The sequence below is a fragment of the Astatotilapia calliptera genome, chromosome 11, assembly GCF_900246225.1.
Source record: "Astatotilapia calliptera chromosome 11, fAstCal1.2, whole genome shotgun sequence".
In the NCBI taxonomy this organism is placed as follows: Eukaryota; Metazoa; Chordata; class Actinopteri; order Cichliformes; family Cichlidae; genus Astatotilapia; species Astatotilapia calliptera.
In genome coordinates this window covers 23,361,692-23,385,554 of record NC_039312.1, presented here as the reverse complement: position 1 = coordinate 23,385,554, position 23,863 = coordinate 23,361,692, and the positions used below count along the sequence as shown (strand labels likewise).

Below are 23,863 nucleotides of genomic sequence, written 5' to 3'. Positions count from 1 at the left end.
GTGTGAGATACAGAGAGGGAGGGGCGGTGGACGGGACGCCGTGCGGTGTGCTTCAGTGCGCCTAAATGAGGATAAGTCGTTTTCACACACCTCCCCTCCCAACTTTGAAATAAAAAAAACAAAACAACTAAAATCATCAAAATTGCCCCCCTACCCCACATATTAAAAAACAAACAAACAACATTGGACATTAAGGAACAGAAGAGGAGGAAAATGGACGCGGTGAGAATGCCAGGAAAATGACCACTCCAATGGTCCTCCACAGACAGGAGGCGAAAGGTGGCAGTCGAAGTAGTGCCGGTGATGGGATCTCACTGTGTGACGTGTATATCTGTGTGTGATTGGAGGACAAGCAAAGGGTTGGCGAGGAGGTGAAAGAGGGGACAAAGGTGTACAGAAAGACGATGTTGGTGAAGAGGAGAAGAACAGGGAGGAGAAGGAGCTGGATGGCCCTTTTTTTTGCAGAGCATAGACACTCCCTTTGTATCATTAGCTCATTCAGATCTACATACACAATATGCAGCTGCCGTTTGGTAGATATATTGGTTTATGTACACAGCTGTGAGAGAACACATGCAAAGAGTATCATAGGAGGTGGGGAGAAAGAGGGCAGGTCGATGTAGAAAGTTGTAAAGGTGCTTTTGCTGTTTTTAATCTTTGGGGCAGTTGTGATGAAAATTGCTTCAAAGCGCTTTTTGTCTTTAAGGGGGCGGGACATCTGGAGATGTGTTTTGCCGAGGATGGAATGACCGGGGGAAGAAACAAGTGGAAGATGTGAGGGGCTTGAGCGAAAGTGCTCCAACGATCAATAGTACGTCTCCTTTTCCACCCAACCTGAAGCACAAATAGTAGAGAAAAAACACAGTAAATAAACAGTGCTTTTAGTAACTTGGGAAATTATTTTGATATTTAGACCCTACTGTCACCAGTTAGCTTAGCGTTACTTAACTGCTGCTCAATAATTAATAAATTTCTGTTTTTGTTTATAATCTACAGAAAAAGTTAAACTACTCTCATCTTAGGCCTGATGAACCAAAGACCTTTAAAGAAACGCCCACTTAAATGAAAAAAAAAAAAAAAAACTTCGCTCACCTCCAGGGTTCCGGCGAAGGATGAGTTTTCGAGCTTCATCGTAAACAAAGATGAGAAAACTATAAGGAAATGCACAAAACCACCAGGTAGGCCTGTGGAGAGAACGAGAGAACTGCAATCAAGTAACCAGACAACTTGATCTTTCAATGTATTTATCTGTGTGTTGCTGAAACTCACTTTAGAGGATACATCCTGAGTGCCACATCCATGCCTGGGCAGTAGGACAGGAAGGCAGCCAGGGCTGTTTCTTCAAACAGGCCAAAGATCAAGATCTTGTTCCTGCGTTTAGAAAAGCCACATATTAAAGCCAAAAACATATCTACATAGATACATACATACATCTCGATTAGTATAATCTAGATTTTTTTTCTATGCTGATAAGATTGGCAGAAAAGACAACTATAATGCAGTGAATAGCTCTTTGACTTACTTCATGCCTTGCTGGAAGACAGAGTTGCGCCTGGTCTTGCAGATGATGAGATCAGCCCACTGCACTACCACAATACTGACAAAGAAGGCTGTGTGACATGTAAACTCCACGATCTTCCTCTGTTCATATGTCTGTGAAGGCAGGAAAGAACCATAATAGTAAGATGTAGTAGCAAAATGTGAAAACACAAAATTTGCACCTACTACACACTTACCCATTGCTGGCCATAGCTGTCTTCCAGGTCATTTAAACTGCGGTCGTCCCAGTTGAGTCGGATGCCTACTAGCTGAGAGGGCAGGAAACCATTTTCAGCCAAGATGACAAAGTAGGCGAAGAATCCTCCCAGAGCCTGGATCATACCTTAAGAAACATGTACACACATCGAGATTGAGTTACCAATTTTTAAGTTTTCTGATTTCCAAAATCGAGTTTCCCCCCTAAACACCGAGGACAGCTCCAAAGATAATCCAACTATTGTTTTTTGTGAACAAAAAAAAAAAGAAAAAAAGAGGGGGATAAAGTGATTTTTACAACAAAATGACTTCTAGGCAACTCAGATCTAACTTCAATCCACATCAAAGACAATTCACAGCCTGGATCAACAGTCACAATCTTCAGTTCACCCACCAATTTGTCCATAGGCAATGCTGATAAGCCTCTCATTCACCAGCTTGTCCCTGGCTGGGTTCCTAGGCTGGCGCTTCATGATGTCGCTCTCAGCTGCTTCATAAGCCAGAGAGATGGCTGGAACCTGAGAGTAGAAGAAGAAGACAGTATGAGCTGTATGTGAGCATAATGCTGCATTCATCATACTAAACAAAGAGTCTTTTTAAGCTCTTTACCATGTCAGTTCCCAGGTCAATACACAGGATTGTGATGGTTCCCAGTGGCAATGGGATGTTGACTATGATAAAAAATAGGAAGGGGGTGATCTCTGGGATGTTGCTGGTCAAGGTGTAGGCAATGGACTTCTTAAGATTATCAAAGATCAAACGACCTAGAGGGTAAAGAAAAGAAAAAAAAAGAAACAGTAGACAGTTCACGTCACATTCTGTCCAACTCTGACATCTCAAATGCAAGTGGATGATCGGGAACTCTGCTTTCATGCAAGACATTTTTTATTGGAAAAAAACAACAACCATTAGCATCTCTTTTCTTTCTAAAGCGTCATTTCTATCTTCCTCCTACGTCCTTTCTCAGATTCTCATTACAAAACTTTTTATTGATTTAAGCGTTCTTAGTCTTTCAGTGCTCTCCTTTGGGTCATCTCACCTTCTTCCACTCCAGTGACAATAGAAGCAAAGTTGTCATCCAACAAGATCATGTCTGCAGCCTGCTTGGACACATCGGAGCCTGAGATTCCCATGGCAACACCAATGTCAGCCTTTTTCAGTGCAGGTGAGTCATTCACACCATCACCTGTCACAGCTACAATAGCACCCTAGGACAAATGAAAGAGAACGACATTAATTAAAGCGAATAAAAAAGCTGTTTTTGTTACATGTTTTCATTATTATTTAGCAAGGTTTTATTGAATTTAAGATAGTTTATTGAAATTATTAATTTCCAAGATTATTAAATAAATGTAATAAATTAAATATACATTAATACATAAAAAAATATAATATTGTATGTGCTTATATTTCGATTGTTACCACTTTATTTTACATTTCATTTTAAAGCTTCTTTTTAACATTATTTTTCTAGCTTTTGTACAGAAAAATGTTAAGTTTGGGAACTGTAAAAAAAACAATTAACAGGCTGGTGCATTTTTTGCATTAAAAATGAAAAAACATGGCCATTTTTAATACAATCTATCTCCCTGTGTAAAAGCAAGCTCTTCATCCAGTGGTCAAATAGTGCCATCTGCTGTTCCAAAAGTATATTGACACCTCAAAGTGCAGTCCCTGGAATTAAGCCAGTACATTTCCAAAAAGAAAACCTGTAGCTTCTTTTCAAGCTAGTATATTAAAAATGTTCCAACCAGTCGCTGGCATCCTTCTACAATGATCAGCTTCTGCTGTGGTGAGGTCCTGGCAAACACAATCTCCGTGTGATTCCTCAGGATGTCATCCATTTGATCCTGAGACAGATCCTTGAGGTCTGAGCCATGAATCACACAGGCCTTGGCGTCTCTAAACACAGACATTAAAATGTTAGAACAAATTTGCTTTCACTTTGTGAGACTTGCTGCTTGTTTGGTGTGTGTTTTTCTGTAAACGTTCCTTACCTGGGATTGACCTGGCTGACAGGTATGTTGAGACGAGCTGCGATGTCCTCCACTGTCTCGTTGCCCTCTGAGATGATGCCCACTCCCTTGGCAATGGCCTTGGCTGTGATCGGGTGATCACCAGTAACCATAATGACCTACGAGAACAACAAAAATGACTTCTTATTGGCAACAATAGACTAAACTTAAAGATCAAAGAAGTTTGTGTCGAATCTAAACAGCTTACCTTGATACCAGCGGATCGACATTTGCCAACAGCATCAGGCACGGCGGCACGGGGAGGGTCGATCATGGATATGAGGCCGACGAAGCAGAGATTATCTGTCTGGAAGTTAACATCATCTGTGTCAAAGGCAAAGCCCTTGGGATACTGATCCTCTGGCAGCAGCACGTGGCAGAAACCTGGAGCGAGGGGAAATGTGTGATTTAATGCTGTTTATTTAAGCATATTTTTTGTGGCTTTCTCTACTTTTTAAATAAATTCCACTACACTCCTTCCTACAGTTATAACCTTAAAGTGTTTTGTTTCAACAATTCAACAGATCATAATTTAAAAAAATTATGTTAAAGTCTTATAAATTAGTGAAAACCAAGAGAGCGGTATTATAATTCTAAAAAACAATTCTTGTATGCGATGCTGAATTAGCTATTTCAAGGTTTGTCACAGTTAATTTCCTTATTTCAAATAGGGCTTTTTGAGCTTCTAAAAGTATAAAACCTTCATTACATCACGCGTGATTTACATTTTCCTATTGAAAATGTGTAAGAGACAAAACTATTAGGTTTAACAGTATGTTAGAAATTAACTTACAACATTAATAACATTGTAAGTAGAATGGGTGGGGGTGGTTAGAAGAGGTTTAAAATGAATAAAACCAGAGGTTCTAAATGCAGTGGTTCTATCACAGCTGGATTATTGCAATTATTGTAAAAGAAATAAAAAAAACATTTCAACAAATTAAAAATAAATCTTCACGACGTGCATCATAATGCTCTTACAGAAATCATGTCAGTGATATGAATAGTAATCTAGGATGGGTAATTGCTAATTATATTGAAGACTGTTTTCACATTTAATGAACATACTTGTGAAAAATGATTTGCAACAGAAAATAACTTTACAATGCCAAAAGCTAAAACAAGTAATATACAGAAAACAGTAATTCACAGGCAAAGATTGGGTGGAAGTTCCTACCAGTTTATGTTAAATTAAGCTCCTAAAGAACGAGTCAAATATAAAACGGTGTGTATCAAAATTAGTAAGAATTGTAATTAAAATAGTTTGGATAATGAATACAGCGGATGTGTGCTGTTTAGTTCTAAAGTGTCGTTTCTTATAACCCTATTCTTGGAACTAAAGTAAAAGTATCTTGTAAGGAAGTGTCTACATGAAACTCAATGCTGTCTGCAAGAGGAGAGCCTTGTTTTGTGTTTACGTGTTGGATTGAGTGTGTTAAGGACCCTCAGGAAGAAACTCTCTGCGGCTGATGCTGATTAAACAAATAAACACAGTACAGATGTGTAGTAAAAATATATTAATGTCCAATTTGGATTTGATCAGTCTTTTAAAAACCAGTTTGACAATGAATTCAAAACCTGGAAAGTGGACGTTAACATGACCTTCAGAAGACAGCACAGGATGGATGCGTCCACAGATACAGGACTTGCTCGATTATAGTGAAAACCATAATCACAATTAAGCTGAGTACTAACATTAACATTTTCTTCTTTGAAACCAGTTAAATGGATGTAAAAAATAAATGAATAACAGTGGATGGATGGAACATCTGCAGCCTGGCATGAAGAAAGTTCGGACTTATCGTTTTATCTATGATCATGAATGGAAACCACATTTATAATAAAGTAAACACTCAATCCTTTGCCCAGAAGAACATACACTGCATCCGATAGGCTATTAAGCGATGACTAAAATAATACTTTTAGCTGAGCTACATTTTCAAATAAATTGTTATTAAATAAAATGTGTATTTTGGGATTTTGAACCTGATGGCCACACTGTCAAATCTTTCCCTCAGTATCCACCTTCACCTCTTTCGACCTTACCCAGTACTCTCTCTCCCAGTCCTCCCAGCTCCATGTAAGCATTCTGGAAAGCTTCCTTCATCTCCTCATCCATAGGCTGCTCCTTGCCCTGCAGCATGATGGTGGAACAACGATCCAGGATCCTCTCAGGGGCTCCCTTCATCACCAGCAAGTAGCGGTTGTCATTTGGATCTTCTGTTTCATGAACAGAAAGCTAGGGGAGGAGAACAGAGATAAGCATTAAAATGAGACCATCTGATGCATTACTCAGTGTATAACATATGTGTTCACCCATATTGACCCTTTACTCACTTGGTATTTGTTGGTGGAGTTAAAGGGAATCTCAGCCACCTTCTTGTTCTTATCCCTCATCATCCTGACTGAGCCGCATGACAGCTCGATACACTTCAGCAGAGCTGACTCTGAGGCATCACCAGCCACGTCACGCTTCAGGATGGACACTGAGTCTTGTCCAGCTTTGAACTGTGCGCGGTTACACAGAGCAGCAACACGAGAAAGAGACAGCCATGTCACAGAGCTCTTGTCAAATGCAGCACCTGCAGAAGGAATGTAAGAGTGAGAATTAATAAATGTTGTACTTTTTTAGTAATCATTTTTAATTCTTTTACACTATAAAAATATTTGAGCCATCAGTGTTGCCCGTATGCCGTCCCTTCACTTACCCGACTGGTCCTCTGTGGTGTCAGCCTCATGGATCTGGTTGTCAAACCACATGTGGGCCACAGTCATCCTGTTCTGGGTCAGGGTGCCGGTCTTGTCAGAGCAGATGGTGGAGGTGGAGCCCAGAGTTTCAACAGCTTCCAAGTTTTTCACCAGGCAGTTCTTCTTAGCCATACGCTTGGCAGTCAGAGTCAGACATACCTGCACAGAGTTCAAATTGTCAACTGATCCGTTTCCTCGATTCTAAAAGAAGTAATCTAATTATACACTAGCACAATATTAAACACACTAAATGAGAAGGTTTGTGTTTATTTCTATAGAATCTCCAAAAAGACCAGTGAAAAGGCATGAAAAAGAATCAGGCAAAGGAAAGCACTGAAATATGTAACCAAAAAAAATACAAAAATAAAGCAAATGTTTGCCTGCTTACAGTTACAGTAGCCAGCAGCCCTTCAGGCACGTTAGCCACAATGATGCCAATGAGGAAGATGACGGCCTCCAGCCAGGTGTAACCCAAAATGATGGCCAAGATGAAAAAGGTGACGCCCAAGAAGACAGCCACTCCTGTGATAATGTGGATAAAGTGCTCGATCTCGCGGGCAATGGGTGTTTTGCCGGTTTCCAGGCCGGACGTCAGAGTAGCAATGCGGCCCATGACTGTGCGGTCTCCAGTGCAAATAACAATGCCACGCGCTGTGCCTGGTGTGGATCAAAAAACAAAATCAGAAATACAATCTTACAGGTGCAACAACTTTGTTGCATTAGAAGGTGATTTTTTTTTAATTTTATTTAAAAACACATTTCTAAAATCACGACCTGACAACTGGGTTTAGAGATAAAAAAAACAACAAAAAGAGCGCAGTGACAATATTGTGTGTAAGGGGGCGCCAGTTTAGCTCAGTAGTTAAGCAGGCAACCATACAGGCATGCCACATGGACAGAGCGCTGGGTTGGAGTCAGACCCGTGGCCCTTTGCTGCATGTCGGATATTTCAAGCAGAAGAAAATTGTTCACAATGTTTATGGGTTTCTGGAGAGGTTTTTTTTAGTTAGTGTGTCATGATTTCTAGAAAAAAATCACTATGGCTGTGTTCTATTTGTTTGTTGCTTCATCTAGTTCTAGTACATTAGTATGTTCTAGTTTATACAGACTTAGTCTCCAAAGTTGATCAACTTGCCAAACGGCCTCAAAGCCCATAAAGTTTCTGGGGTGAACTGTCCCTTTAACTGTGAACTTTATCGCTTTGTTCAAACTGAGGGCTTTAAATTCAACCACAGTCCTGCAAGGTAACAATAGCATGCAGTGTTATTGCCATGGTGACAATACCTTCAACACAGTTTGTGGAGAAGAAAGCAACGTTTCGGGTCTCCAGGGGGTTGTCATGGGTACAGTCAGGTGACCTGCTCTGAGGCTCTGATTCTCCTGTAAGGGAAGAGTTATCTACCTGTTGGGCAAAAGAAAATGTTAAAGTTTTTTTTTTTATTACATATAAAAAGAAACAAAAATATAAATCTATGCATGTGACTGTGTGTGTGTGTGTGTGTGTGTGTGTGTGTGTGTCTTTACCTTGCAGCCGTGAGCTGAAGTCACCCTGATGTCAGCAGGGATCCTGTCTCCACCCTTCACTTCAATCAGATCTCCGGCCACCACTTCCTCAGCATTGATCTGCACCTTCTCACCCTCACGGATCACCAGTGCTTGCTGCAGGAGAGGAAATAATGTCATTCATGATGCCAGAATTACATTTAGAGAGCTCCATGTAGATATGTTTGACTTACATACTGTAAGTAACTAATTTATAATCAAAACACTGGCAAGCACCAGCTGTGAAACTTCTTTTTGTGTATACAGCTTTTATTCTAAATCAGAGTGGCAAGTAGAGAGGTACGGGAGAAGCAGTGGGGGGATAATTTCACACAGGCCTTGACTGACATGTTAAATGTTACTGTAGAATGGAGGCAGGAGGTTTCTTCAAGTAAAAGCTATATGAGTAGTGGCGACAAGGATGTCTTGTACGCCTTCTGCTGTCCTTACAGCATAGATTACTTCATACTGTGTGTACGGGATCAAGCACCTATTTACCTGAGGTACCATGTTTTTGAAAGACTCCATGATTTTAGAGCTCTTAGCCTCTTGAAAGTATGAGAAGCAACCGGTGATGACTACGACAGCTGTGAGCACAATACCAAGGTACAACTGAAAGGAGAGAAAATTAGAAATATGTTAGTGGGGGTGGTTTGAAGCCACCGAGTGCAGTATGTGTAAAATATTTACTGAGGTGTTATTTATGTTAATACCCAAGAGTCTTAGGTGTGACGGGTATGTTAATGAGGTGCAAATAGGCCACAGATGAATATGTTTGGGCTAAACCTGTGTGACTAATTGTGAATGTGTGTGTGGGTTGCTCACGTTGTCCCCTGCAGGCTCGTCCTCGGTAGCTGCCTGGATAGCGTAGGCCAGAAAGCAGAGGATGGCGCCGGTCCACAGCAGGATGGAGAATCCACCGAACAGCTGGCGACAGAACTTGACCCATTCTGGGGTGGTGGGAGGAGGGGTGAGAGCATTGGGACCATCCCTGAGCAGAAACTCTGCGGCCTTGGCATTGGTCAGTCCCTGCAGTGAACCGAGAGGAAGCGGAATGTGAAGTTCAAAAGCATTTCTTTGTCACAAACTCTAACCATGAAAAGTACATCACTGCCACCTGGTGGCAAACTGGGAAAATGCGTTGTCAGCTTACCTGGACAACGTCAGTCTGGAATTTCCTGCATACTTCCTCTACAGACATTTTGTGTTCCGTCTGTTATTAAACCCCCCCCCCCCCCAACAAACAGAAAAATAAAAACAATGTAGATTAGAATTTCTTGTAGTTCACAATTTTATTTGTATTTTTAGTTGCATGCAGAGATATTTTGTGGGGAAAACTCTCCAGCTTAAATTTATTCATGGAGGAAATTTTGATTAAAAAAAAAAATCTATCGTTTTATTTTACAGAAGGAAATTCAGAAATCAACGCCATGCATGCAGTTCACCTGAGGGGTAAGAGTATGTGGTAACGGCAGCCAGGTATGGCGACCATGGTGTCTGTTTCTTGGGCTGAAAAGTGGGACGAAAATGCCGACTTCCTCATAATAAGTCCCCCCATCTTACCAGCAAAAAATACAAAAACGTTTGCGTGTATGGGAAAATAATTTCTTCTCTGTCCGAAAAAATGCTGCCAGTTTCCTTCCATTAATTCCATTCTGAAAGAAGATTTTCTTCAAAAATACATCCTTGCATCATTTCAAGGATGTTAAAAAATTTTTTTCACAATATCATTTAAAAAAAATATTGAAATACTAAGAAAACTGTACACGAGCGATCAATCATCCTTTGACTGACAGGAACAAAAATGAACTGACCCAAAACTTTGCCCATGACCAGACCTTTGTATGGATCCACTCAACAGTGACAATTAAATCCAGCAAGATGGAAACAGAGTGCAGTAAAACTTTGTAACCTCTAACACACATCATAGCAAAACTCAGTTACTACTACACAACTATTCTTAGAAAAAAAAGGAAGCGTTTACTTACAATGGGTACTTCCTTCTTCAGGTCATCCATGTCCTTGGTTGCCCCCTTCTTCTTCTTGGGGGATCGGTCATCTTTGTCCTGTGTGGTGGCAACGCGGTAACTGTCTGACTTCCCATACTACAGACATACACACATGTTTTATACATGCCTGTGGACTACATAATGGAGAGAGCAGCCCTTGTCCTCTTGGTTTGTTATGTTCATTGCAGCCATTAAAAACTACACTGCTCTGTAAAATATTAAAACATTTGTAAACTGATGCGAGAGCAGCCTTCTTAAGAGTATTAATCAGCCACTGACTGCAGCTGAATTAAAGGCAGTGGGCACTGCTGAACTGGCCTTGATGAGATTTGTTTCATTACACAGCTAATAACGTTGTATCCTTGTGAAGTGGCCTTGAGAGGTAGTAGTAGTATAATAATGGAATGTATTTTTAGTTTCTGAGGATGATGTTAGCTAAAAAAAAAAACCATGACTAGAGCAGGGCGATATGGCCAAAAATATTTATCACGATATATATTTGAAAATTTGCAATAACGATATAACCGACGATATAATTGATGCGAGACAAAATACAACTCCACAACATTACTAGCGCAAAAAGACAACCTTCCATTTATTTTCACTTAAACAAGAAGCTGGTTTTTATGTACATTAAAGCTTTATAAAAATGTAACAGTGCAAATGCAAATTCCTTGCTGAAAGTTTAACCAAAAGGCATTTCCAGTAGAAATGGGCTGACATATCCTGAGCATAACCATGTATAATATCCACTGAAGTTAAAAAGAGGTGCTTTGCAAAATTAAACTGCAGTGTGCAGTACGTATTTTTCGGACCATAAGGTGCACAGGATTATAAGGCACATTAAGCGAAACAAAGCAGTCAGGAAATCAAACTTTATTAAACTCATTCTTCTTGCTTCCTCCACTTCTGTACCATTGTTTCATTAATGTTGAATTCTCTGGCAGCTGCTCTATTCCCATGTTGTTGCAGTATATTAATGACTAACCTCGTATTGTGGATGGATTATCTCAGTTGTTCTCCTGACTGAAGTTTGGTCCGTTTACAGCATCCTGCCATGCGATTGCATTTGTCTCTAACCATGAAGAACCTTCACGTTAACTTTTATAAGTGGAAAAGTGTTAGTGTTCGTCCTCCAGCTTCACTGTTTATGTTATGCTAACATAGCTGTGTCGCTAGCGATCACATAGCACATCATTATATACCAGCTAGCCCAACTTCAGTAACCCTACAAACGTCACTGCTGTTTAGTTTCCTGTCTTCATTTATGTTGGAAGTGATAGCAGAGCTGTACGTTTGATTTTTTTCAGAAATCTCTCAGTCAGAACATGCAATATCATGCTTAGGTAACTAGCGAAACTAGCGAGCTAACTTCCGCTAGCTTCCTGCTAACTTCTAACTCCGTTAAATGTAATAACTTTTGTTTTCATGGATGCCTGGAAGTTAAACTTTATAGTTACACCTGGTAAAGCAGCAATGCTGATCGTTTTATTAAAGATGAAAGAATTTAGACAGTTTTTAACTCTCAGTGATGCTGCAGTGTTCGTTTGACCTGAAGAATACGGAGTTTAGGACCCAGATTACTCCCAGATTTAAGAGCATCTTAGTCCGACAAATACGACAATAACAACGGCCGCTTGCATGTTCTGCAAAAAAATGTGCTTTGTTGTGTATCTGACGGACAAACACCAAACCAGTTCCACATCACTGAAGTTGCACCATTTTTACAAACCAATTCTGCTTCATCTGTTTCACTCAACAATCGGCCATGTGCGTATGAAAACAAAGGCACTGCGCATGCGCGTTTTACTCCCATTCTATCGCGATATTTCATTTTCCTATCGTTGCCTAACATTATACCGGTATTACCGTGAACGGTATAATATGGCCCAGCCCTACCCATGACTATAAAAACCTATTATTATAAGCATTGTTAAAGAATTGAAAACATATTACCCGGGTGGCTCGGTTTTGCTCAACCAAATATAAAACTGGGTTAGGAGTGAATTATCAACACATCAAAGCAAGTGCCTGCAGCCCGATCTACCCATTTGATCTCCATTGATCAAATAATGCTCCCTTCAATGACCACAAGATCCTGATGGACACATCAAAACGTATAGTGCAAATGGTTTAACCTTGAGGTCTTAACAAATCACTTTTGCTCCTTTTCATTTACTTCTCCAGCAGTGAGCATTAACGACATAAGAAAGAGACAGCGAACAGGAAAATTGAGTTTGCAGACTCATCAAAGCGTTTCTTACCAGACTCTTGCATGCACTACAATACAAAACCATCAGAGCCACTTTGATGTCAAGAAAAATTAAACTGCGTGTATACGCAAACATGCAGACACAGACACATCAGCTGTCTTTACTCTCCTCTGCCTGCTTTACATCAAATCTATTATTCCAGTTACTGTAAATCTCCCCTTAGAAGATGGCTCACTTTGTTTAACTACACATAAGTGAGCTATTTATAACCTCATTTCCTCCATCATTGCATTTTCTGATCCTTAGTCTATAGCTGTAATTCTAGCCTGTTGTCTGGAAGGAGAGTAGTCTGACCTTTGATGAGCCTCATCCATACAAATCTGCTTCATCAAAGGTCAGAGGTGACATGGAGTGACAAGAACTCCTCCCAGGAGATGCAAGTGGGTTCGCTCACTGATCCAACCTGGTCATCGGGGGAGTTGAGCTTGGTGAAACATCATTTTAGTGAAATATACAGTATTGATTCCACGCAGGGGATTGCAAAATTAAATCCCCACAAGTCAAACAGAAAAGTCAATACCTATCGACTAATAAATCAATAACAGCAGTCACTTTGTGTCAAACGATAAAAAAAAACGAGGTTAAAGGTTAACCTGTAACTTAAATATGATGAAGTGCTGAATGTGTGCTGTTGTTCACAGGGAAAAATACACCCTCTAGTGGTATAGCCGGGTTGATCACTCCTGCTTGGTCACTTTATTTAAATCTGATATTGTAAATTAGATATGAACTGCTTATCTGACCTCGAACATAATTAGTCTAAAACAAGTTGGCCCTTTATCCAAATCAAACGGACACATTTACAAAAGCACCTGGGAGGGGGTATGAAACGAGATCCCGAGTCCTCCGCACATGTTGACATGGAAACTCCCACACCCAGACCGCACCAAAACATACACCCCTGCAGTTACACCAGTGTGCGTAATAAAGATCAGCCTGCCAGTGAATTTTCCACTTGAGCTGTAATTGTACTGCTCTTGTGCAAAAGTCTTGTGAAATCATGTCTCTGCGTATTTAGTCTGTATGCAATTGTTACTTAAGACCTGCCTTTCTGGTTGTGCTCATAACTGAAAAAAAAAAGTATTCATGAAGCAACACATGCAAGACATCTTGGGAAAATTGCCGACCAATTGAGGGAGTGCTGCTCTCAACGACCACTGCTGAATTCAAAGCAAACAATAAAACCACTCGTTCAAGCATGTCAAGCAGAGAGTAGGCTGTTAGAGCGAGGTAGCTGTTTGACTGGACTACAAGCACACACACACACACACACACACACACACACACACACACACACACACACACACACACACACACACACACACACACACACACACACACACACACACACACACACTTCTGCAACAAAAGAACAGGTGAGCAAATCTCTTGTTGCAGCAAGACTGGGCAGGCCTGGTGAGACAGAGGGTAAGGGAGCAGAGACTGATGCAGTGGAAAAGTACTGCTGCTCATCCCCTCTGAGACAGACCCTGGGCATGTGTGTGCTCGTGTGTCACGTCTCTGAAAATGACAAAGAGGAAGTGCTTGCTCATACATGTGTACACACACATGTGAACGTGCCTGTTCAGACTGAATAACAGTTAAATATCTCTGATCAGAGATCAGAGGTGTTGAATAACATGGAAAGTTACAGATTTGCCTTCTATTCAAGTGTAATTTAGCACCATTGTTCCAAAGACAACAGACTGATGGGTGCTTGTGAATCATCTGTCAGACTTTTTATTGCTGTTGTAGATAATTTTTTCCACAGAGAGTGACTGAACACAGCAAATACACATTTAGGGAGCATTGTTAGCTCAGCAGTGCACCTGCTCCCCTGTGAATTTGCATGATTAAACTGATGATATAAATATGGAGACAAAGTTCTTTCTCTTTATGTCGCACACACAGCAGACAGACAATAACAGTGGCTGGCAGGGGAGGGAGAGACGAGCCTCAAACAAAGAGAGAAATGTGGTGAAAAGTAAAGACAGAGACATGGATGACAGACAGGATTGGGCACACGGAAAAGGAGACAGCAGTGGGAGGTGATACAGCGAGGTGGAGAAAGGATCAGCGAGTGAGTGAAAGCACGAGAGGAGCTGCTGTCACCCTTCTCTCATGCTTCTAATTAGATATTGACCAGCAGTCTGTCTGCTGGCTCCATATCAGTGTTTGACCCTCAGTGACCCCACTCTAATAGATTGCGCAACTGCACTTATGCTATGCGTATCTTTTTGAATGTGTCCTCAAATGCTAATAGATTATATTCTCACTTTGGGTGTCTGAGTGTGCCCTTATGTGAACGTTCATTTGCAGGATATGAATGAGTTGTTAGCAGCATGAGTCACATAGGAAGTGATATCTTGGAAGCTTATCCTTTGTTTCGCCTTATTTACAGAATGTTAAGTGTTTTAGCTTTGTGTGCGCTTGGCACTCAATTATGACAAAGGGTTCAGCCTTTAAACACGTTGCAAGATGGCTTCACTGCACCTGATTTGCAATAGTTCTTCTTGAGTTATTTTGCAAAAACAAAACAAAAATTGATTTAAAAGGGACATCACTGTCAGCTGATATATATTTTTAGATCTTTATATCTCTCTTGACATTAGCTGTTAAATCAGGTGCTCGAAGAAGAAGAAAATATGCCATGCAGGAAGAACACGTGCTGCCTGTGTTTTTCTGTCCAGCTGTATCGCACAGCTCTGGGTAATTCAATGAGCCTCCACTGTCCTGAGGAAGGAAACGGAGACCCGTGGCTGGAATTACAGACACTCGCTCTTTCACAATATCACAAGCAAACAGAGTGATGGACAGACATATCTTTGGCATCATCAGGAAATGGAGAAATTCCATGCTCCTCTGTGGATAACGGAATGCAATCACTCAGATCTGGTGATATCCTGATTGATCAAAGTGTGTTTCAAATATCAGTAACTATCTTTTCCCCCTGCATCTGCATGCGCGTTTGAGTCTTGCACCGGCTGACCAAACTACACGATTTGCCCTCATGTGGACAACACTGATGAGCAAGCGTGTTTGGAGGGCAAGTAACCATGGAGACCGGCATGGCCATTGACATGGTGAATCTCAGCGGTGGCCTGGTACTCCTCGGATCCCCCGATGTAATCCAGGATGAGCAATAATTGATGCACCTGTAACTGGACACTGTAGTCACTGCTGTATAACGCTCACAGGCGATCGATTTAAGGAATAAGTATGTGTCTGTGTCTGTGTGAGCAGAGGTGAGTCATTGTATTGGCTACACTCCGTATGTGCAGCATCTACACGCATTGCGGCAGAGAGAGTGAGGGAGATGTAGAGTGAATAAAAGAGAGACCCAGTCACTGTACGGTAATGTGATAATACACAAAAGATAAGAAACTAAAAGTCAGCGAGGCCTGAGAATGAAAGAGAGTGTTGTGTCAGATAACGGCACACTTTCTACCTCGAATGACAGAAATGCAGGAAGTGTCATGTTGTGTTGAGGAGTGGCACCTGAGAGACGATTTATTATTATGCAAAGTCTGTTTAGCACGACAAGTTGAGGCATGAGAACTGATAGCGGGTTTCACTGGAGCTGGGAAGTAATTTTCCTTCCTCTTTCCCTGCCATAAGGCAGAACAGAAACCGGTGCTTATGAATGCACAAACACAAGAGTGTTGTTTCTTTTCACATGAGGAAGTGGTTTGTAGATGGAAGAAATACATCTACGCCCAACATTTTCTTCTTAAAGTTTTCTTTTTTTCCAATGACCACAAAATCTGTCATACATGTCATATGAGGCTAGCCTTCTTCTTTTTCCGCAGACCTGACTCATTCAGTGATAACGTCATGTCCTCTGCACCACATGATGGTGTTACTGAGTGCTTCTAACATGACTACTGAGTGGTAAACAGAAGAAAAGTTTAAAGTAAAGTCACTCGTGTATGACTGGATGCATACGTTTTGTTTAAAGGTTGCATTGAGTGGAGTCAGCAAAGCCTCTCAGCCGACTGTTTCACACACATAGACCAACGAGTAGAATTAAAAGTTGTGAGAGCTTAAAATTTGTCATGCTTACATTTTTAAAGCATGTATTTACTGTGAATGTCCATAAGCTGTAGTGATGGGATTTCCGGCTCTTTTTAGAGATCCGGCTCTTTAGGTTCGGCTCACTAAAAAGAGCCGGCTCTTTCGGCTCCGAACCGGCTCTTCAGGTTGTTTTGTTGCTTTAATTAATTTATTATTAACAATAATATAAAATTATGCACAAAAGGAATTACTAACGTAAAAACAAGTGGTTTTATTTATATATGTTTATATATAAATATATGCGGTGGCCCCTAGAGACAAAACACGTACAAACTCCAAAACACATTTCCAGCATGAACTGAACTTCCAAAGCAGAGCTACTAGATCACTTAAATTACACAATTGAAAGCATGTGTGTATTGTTTGTGTATTTATACACAGGCACTCATATATATATTCAAATAATTTAAAAAAAAGTTCATTTACCTGTTATTACCACACACCAAATCCGGTCGTTGGTACTTGCTGGCTTGTGTAGCCACAAGATAACAAAGGCTCAACACTGCGACCAGCATCCTGGAGCACTTCTGTTGTCTTTTGTACGTGTTTTGAGTTTTTATGTGCTTCTGAGTTTTTAAATGCTTCTGAGTTTTTACGTGCTTCGGAGTTTGTACGTGTTTTTACGTGTTTTGGAGTTTTTACGTGTTTTGGAGTTTGTACGTGTTTTGGAGTTTGTACGTGTTTTGGAGTTTGTACATGCTTCAGAGTTCGTACGTGATTTGAAGTTTGTATGTGCTTTGTCTCTAGGGGCCACCGTAAATATACTTTTATTTATTCACTCCACATAAAATGTAATAAATAAATCATATAATACAAAAATCAACTATTCACATTTCAAGTTTTAACTATTTAAATTTTCAGCTTTTTCCTTTCACAAATTTAAAGTGAAAAGAACACAAAACACTGCAAACCACAACACAATTAAATATAAATTATAATATGAAAACTAAAAGAACATGCATATTCTCTGTCATATGGACCTGCATGAATAAACTTTCTCAATCCTTTATCATCTGCAACCGAAAATAGTTGTGGATGATTACTATACCTTTCTAATGTTGTTGTCCCTGCCTCTCTTTCTCTCTCTCTGGCTCTGTTCCTGTGCTACTGAGTGTAACTACCGCCCCTCCCCCCTCTGCCCAGCGTAAAGCACAAGGCTCGCGTGCAGAGTGAAGCGGGAAAAAAAGTGCGAGAGAGAGGCTGAGAGAAAGAAAAAAAAAAAAAAAAAACCCACGTGACGGCTCGCGATAAGGAGCCGGCTCGCGTCGTTCACGTCAAAGAGCCGGCTCTAAGAGCCATTTCGTTCGCGAACGACCCATCACTAATAAGCTGCTCTTCTAACCTAAAATGATCCAATGAAAGCATTTTAAAGTTAAAAACATTGAATTTTACTAGATAAAATGTAAAAACTAATAAAAGTGTTCACCACATAAAATCTTAACACTGTTTCAGTAAGTGTGTGTGTGTGTGTCCCTGTGACTCGTGTATACACCCTATGGTACTGAATGCATACGTGTGTGCTCGTGTGTGACACCTTGCAAGGTCATTGGGCCATCTGCTGTTTCTTGCAGTAGGATGGAAGGGCTCGGGCCCACAGTAGGGGGCTCAGGGTAGCGACCCATGGCTGTTGGGATTATTTAGTCTGATTACTACACTGGATTAACCCACCGTGTTTCTCCTTCTCTTTGTCTCTCTCACTCTCCTTTCTACACCATTCTCGGGCATAAATGAATTTTTGTCATTGTATCGCTGTAGCAATCGTTTGGTGAACGTCTTTATAACAGCACTGGGTAAGGAAATAATTAAATTGTCACTGTTAACTGACGATTAGTATTTGAAAAGGAGACCACCAAAGAGCTCTTGCCTCTCTGTATCAGCCCTGAGAGTGATGTGGAGTTTTCTTATCTTTCTGTTTAACAAAGTGAAGAGACATCAATAGGGAGAGACTGCAGATACCAGACTTGAAAAAGAAGAAAGGGAAAACCCTTCTGAAGGAAACAGACAGAGGCGGACCGGTCCCTACTGACATTCCTTTAATACTGGAGGAAATGAAATGTATGTATGATAATAATAATAAATAATAATAATAATAATAATAATAATAATAATAATAATAATAATAATAATAATAAAAAGACTGTGGCTGAGTACTGAAACAAAATCTTAATCTCAGGAAACACAAACACACAAAGAGAGATTAACTCTGTACAGCTCTTAAATCATCCACTTTGGGGTGGCTCCGAAAACTAAAAATAAACAAAAGCAAGAAACATAATCACTGATAAGTCGAACTGACAATCTCAGCTTTATCTCAGCGTTATAACCCCCCCCCCCCCCTCCCCTCCACTCTGCTGCCTTGTGTCCATCTGCCTGTCCCTCATTATCTGCATCCGTTCAACCCATAGAGACCGTTTGTGTGTAACTGTGTAACTATAGTTCTGTACGATGGACTGCATAATGCTGGGCACTGTTAAGGACTTTAATACTACTGTCTGTGTGTCTTGGTCTGAGAGTGAATGTTGCCTGATTTAGACTAGTATTAAAACCAGATTCTTTGATCCCCATAACAGAACAGAGAACACCTGACTCAGAGCGGTCAAAACATTTTATATTTAATTCTTTATTCAATCATCTTCCGGAAGAGAGAGAGAGCCCTGCACAGCCCAATGCCAGTTGCAGGATCTCTAACATTAGAATGACATAAGAATGTCTCACATATAGGTGTTATTTTGGTACTTTACACGTCACACATAGTTTCAACAACTCCTTATATGTTACAAGTTCCTCCTTTCTGGCTTCCTGTATTTATTAATATGCTTGTATAGCTCTACACTAACTTCCTGTTTTTCAGTCTGGCTGAGCACTTAGCTGAGCACCTTCATTACTAAAGTACATCAAACAATATAATCAGAAAATAAGCACTAAGAATACATTAATTACATGACACTAGTATTGTAAATCTTAATTTCTTGGCGCTGGTAGAAAACATGGCATCGTGCCACAGTGTGAGAGAGGGCACCTCAACTATCAGGCAAGAGGTCACACTGAGATATGCAGATGTTAATGATCTCACATCTACACGCACCAGCTGCTGACTGCAAAACTACCAAATACCTATTAACATATCCCATTAAAACATGCAGGGTCCCTCATGTAAAGTCTATCAGATGCAGGAACGAATGGAAAATGCACAATTTAACAGTCAAGATAAATTTACAGAAAAGAAAAAAATTAATTTCCTTGCAGAGTGCTGCAGCTTAAATCGTAACAAACAGAGAGCTAATGACCTCTTTTGGGTCTGTGATAAGCCTTTGTCCACTGTGGCTGCCCAGTGTTACATGTTCTCCTTTAGTGTATTCACAAAGGGACACACACATCTCCACGACAACACCCTGAATTAGTCATGTTGCCGTAGTCAGGCAACCTAACCCTCCTGACTCGGTCTCTTTATGGGAGACCATCAGCACGTTAATGTTGCAGAACTGTTGGCCACATCAATCACTCTGTCCGTCTACTGTAATTTTGTTCTACAAGTAATGTAGAAAGGAGACAGCACTGACCTTTACATTTTATTAGAATTACACGAGCTCGCAGCTCAAGTCTAGTCTTATTAGTTTTAAGCTAGCAGGGAGGCTAACTCTAGGGGTGTTGCTGAGGCACTACAGAAATCTATCCTCAAGCAGCACTCTCACTAAAAAAATTGCTTTGATTACAAAGGACGTCTATTGATCCAAGTGGCTTGACGCGAGCAGTGGAGGTCCATTTCAAAGAATCACCATAATGACCTTAACTGACCTCTGGGCCACAGGTCTATGATAAACTTGTGTTTCATTAGATCTTTTATGCTTTTTTATTGGCTCTTGCAACGTGCAGGACACATCAGCTGTGGTTCAGTGCAGCCTATCTGCATCAGGCAGCAGGTGCAATGGGGAGGGATGTGCAGCACTCTGCACCAAACTGAGGGCTGGGCTTCTGCAGCGGACACACATATCCAACTCCTGAATTACTTTCTGTTACACCTTCCAACTTCTTTTCTATAGCAGCGCACACTTCTCTGGTACCAGTTTGAAAGCCTTTATATCATAAGGTAATGAATGAATCCAGTCTTTGAGGGGACTTATCTTTATCAGGAGCTTCTCCTCAGCCACACTGCACTAACAGCAGCACAGACACACCCATCACCATCAGCCATTATGGCCTTTCTTAAAAATCCTTTCTGCTGCTAAATCACCTTAATTTCTTTTTTCCTTACTGGGGTTTAAAGACAATCCCTACATCCCTACCTCTTCACCTCAACACTAACTGTTCAATCATGAAAACAAAAATTATTAAGACCTATTATGCTTCGACCCAAGTACATCCTTCCTCTCCTCATCCCATTTCTCTCTGCTCTCCCGGTTAACCAATATGACCAGGCACAGAAAGAGGAAACATGAGCTGCGGTATTGTGAGCCTCAGGTGATTATCCTGTAACAGGATATACATCCAACCACCCCTCCCCTCAACATATGCCACCTCCTTCGTTCTAAATCCCTCTCTCTTTCTCTCACTACTCCTGCAAACCAACCACCACTAATCTGTCTTTCCTTTCTCTCTGTACCCGTTGTTCTCTCAGCAGTGGCACATTCCCTTCCTTTGTGTCATGAGTTTGAAGATAAACAGCTGCAGATGTTGCATGTGTGCAGCCCTTCCTCAACATCTCACTTTACATTCCTCCCATGGACTCATCCTCAGTAACTGCATCAATGCAGAAAGGACAGTGAGAAAGATGAGAAGGTGACCTATGTGTGCGTTACATCATGCTCTTTCCTTAGAGATTGTCCTCCAAATTTAGAACGTATATCTCTGTGTCTGACAAAACGTGCCGGTTGGTTGCTCTATTCTCTCTTGTTAACCGGGTCCTTTCTGCGTGGCTGCTCGTGCCAGCCTATCACAGCCTTTTACAGGGAATTTCCACACCAGAGGCCCCGCCCCCGGTTTGAAGCAGAAGGAACGTCGCAAGCGGTGCCCCCTGCGGCCTTGGGAAAGGACAGCTGGCAATGCTATAGGACAGTGCGCTAGTGCGAAATCCTCAGACGGAAAGAGGGACAAGTCAGTGCTGTACATCAGCACAAGTGATGACACTTTTCCATACACAGCTCTATTCCATTATCCATCCATCTTTTCCATTTAGGGTAACCTCAGCGCCTTAAGCGCAAACACATTCGGCAGGCTTGCATATACTTTCTTTATGATTTAAGACATCAGAAGGGAAGCTCATATTCCTTATTGATCTGTTCTATAACAGCAGTCTCCGAGGAGACAGGACATCCTCTGAAATGACAGTCCATTTCCACTCAACGTCCCTCTCTCACTGCTTCAGTGAACTTCCACACAGCAGCAGCAGCAGCAGCAGCAGCACATGCGTAAGCACTTTTTTTTTTTTGCACTCCCATCCCTTTTGACGCAGTGCCCACTATAGCTTCCACATCTATAAGAAGACACTGACATGGACCGGAGGCTCTCTTCTACCTCCCCGGAATCCAACACACTGAACCTCTCTGTTGGCGCAGAAATGTCAGGCTTTGCAGGGCAACATTAGCTGGTCTCACTGTAATGAAACCGGCTTGCACTGCCTCCGCAGAGCTGGAAATGTCTCAGCTCCGCATGGTCTTCCTACTGCAGCGTCATGCCACCGCATCGCTCAGTCGGTGCACAGGGGTTAAATATTACTACTCTTTCATGGCGAGGCGATGGAGCCGAATTGCGCAATAACTCACACCACCAGCCGCATCTTGACTTTACCTTGTATTTTTCCACCAGACTCCATACTGGTCAATTTACACGAGTGATAAGTTTATCCATATACCCGGAAACAGCTCAAATGCGTTTAATAGCTTAATGGATGCGCGCAGTAGAAGAGAGCCCTCTAAAGTCACACTGACGAACCTTATTGTCATTATTGTCATTCTCCTCGTGTAGCCGGCTGGAGTCGTCGTTTCTTTAATCTGTGATGTGTGTAAATGTAGTCACTGCTGGCGATTATCGAGTCCCTGTTATGTCACAAATTAAAGGGGAAATAGCCTAAGCTGGTGAAGCGCTTATTCGTGGTAACCGCATTATGACGCACGGGACAGCGAGGGTGCCGAGGATGGACTCCTCAGCTGATAGCGTCCAGTGTAAGTACGCGGCGTGCTCATCATCCTCACCGGACAGTTGCTTCGCTTGCGCGCAAACAGATGACCGCAGAAGGGGGGGATGCCAGCGGGGTTTAACGCAGCAGAGGGCAGGAGGAAGGTGGAGGTGGGTGGGGGTGGGCAGCGAGGGCATGAAGGAGGTCATAATGCACTGCGGTCTTTAATCATAAAGAAAGTGCATGCAAGTCTGCCGAAAATGTGGCAAAACTCAGTATTATTTTTAAACTGCAGCTTAATGATGGGGAGGGGAATAACCTTAACACGTGCTCCTCCTCTAATACACAGGAGCATACAGGAAGAATAAACCGATTAGGCCTATCATGGCTGGCAAGGTTATGGTCAAAGTAAGGCCTATACGACTTAAAAGAGCCTACACATCTGACACACCGACAAGCTGGAAACATCACAGACCTACAGTACTTAGATATAAGACTTTGGCATTCGTTTCTAAACATTTCATCACGGGGGCAGCAATTAATGAGAATCCCAGTACAAATTAGCCCACACGAGCCAGAAATAATAACTGATCCAAGTCGAATGAAAGTGAACAGTCCAAAAGAAGCTCGTTTCCACTACTGCACTAGATAAGAGCTCGTGGCTACATCAATTTGTCGCAGTCTAGACCGGCGTAAAACACAGTTCCGCATTAGAGTCAATGTCACTCAGACAAACGGGATTTCCATTAAGAACAAAAATGACATCACGTCTCAGTTTGACAGCTTTTCTTTAGGCTTTAGGCTACCTCTCACTTTTCAGGCCACTTCAGGTGGGCTACAACGCAGTAAAAAAGTTGGAATCGCCGGTTCTTACCCCCATGTTGACGCAGTCACTCTTTTCCTCTCAGGTGATGCACGGCTTGAGAGGTGTCAGCCCCTCACGTTGAACTATATCAAAATGCCTTGCCTTGAAAAGCAAAAGAAGATATGCTCAGTTGTTTTGTGTTGCATAGTGGAAAAAAACACAGGTAAACGACGTCAGACAAGTTATCTATAGCCTAAGTCTGACAGAAGAATTGTCTTTGGTTTAAATAAACTGTCTCTCAAACCTTCGGCGAGGTTAGGCTGCAGTTTCCCCTTGTGGGACGTCTTTCAAATGAAATTCTGCAGTCTCAAGCGGAGCATCACGCGGGGAACCGCTTCCTCCCTTTGCTCTCTGATACTTGTGGCCACAAGTACCACCTCCCTCCCCATTTCTGCCGACATCACTCCGCCGGTGAAAGAAGCGAATCGGTGAATCGAGAACTGACAGAGCTGGCCAATGAGCGCCTCCGA

General features: G+C 41.6%; 1 protein-coding gene across 2 annotated transcripts; it reads right to left on the bottom strand.

Annotated features, from left to right (window-relative positions):
* Window positions 1–731: 731 nt before the first annotated feature.
* atp1a3b (ATPase Na+/K+ transporting subunit alpha 3b) lies at window positions 732–23,756 on the bottom strand. 2 transcript variants are annotated; one of them, XM_026186021.1, is made up of 23 exons: window positions 23,638–23,756; window positions 23,403–23,495; window positions 10,049–10,165; window positions 9,214–9,273; window positions 8,886–9,089; window positions 8,559–8,672; window positions 8,043–8,177; window positions 7,803–7,920; window positions 6,907–7,175; window positions 6,479–6,677; window positions 6,108–6,352; window positions 5,817–6,009; window positions 3,979–4,154; window positions 3,753–3,889; window positions 3,507–3,657; window positions 2,795–2,963; window positions 2,365–2,519; window positions 2,150–2,273; window positions 1,737–1,882; window positions 1,523–1,653; window positions 1,270–1,371; window positions 1,093–1,184; window positions 732–834 (listed from the first exon to the last, which is right to left on the bottom strand). In XM_026186021.1, the coding sequence occupies exons 2-23, from the start codon at window positions 23,406–23,408 to the stop codon at window positions 806–808; spliced, it is 3,072 nt and encodes a 1,023-aa protein (XP_026041806.1). In that variant the 5' UTR covers window positions 23,409–23,495; window positions 23,638–23,756; the 3' UTR covers window positions 732–805. The 2 variants fall into 2 exon arrangements, with proteins under 2 accessions (XP_026041806.1, XP_026041807.1); XM_026186022.1 differs by having other exon boundaries at window positions 10,049–10,126.
* Between the last annotated feature and the right edge of the window lie 107 nt (window positions 23,757–23,863).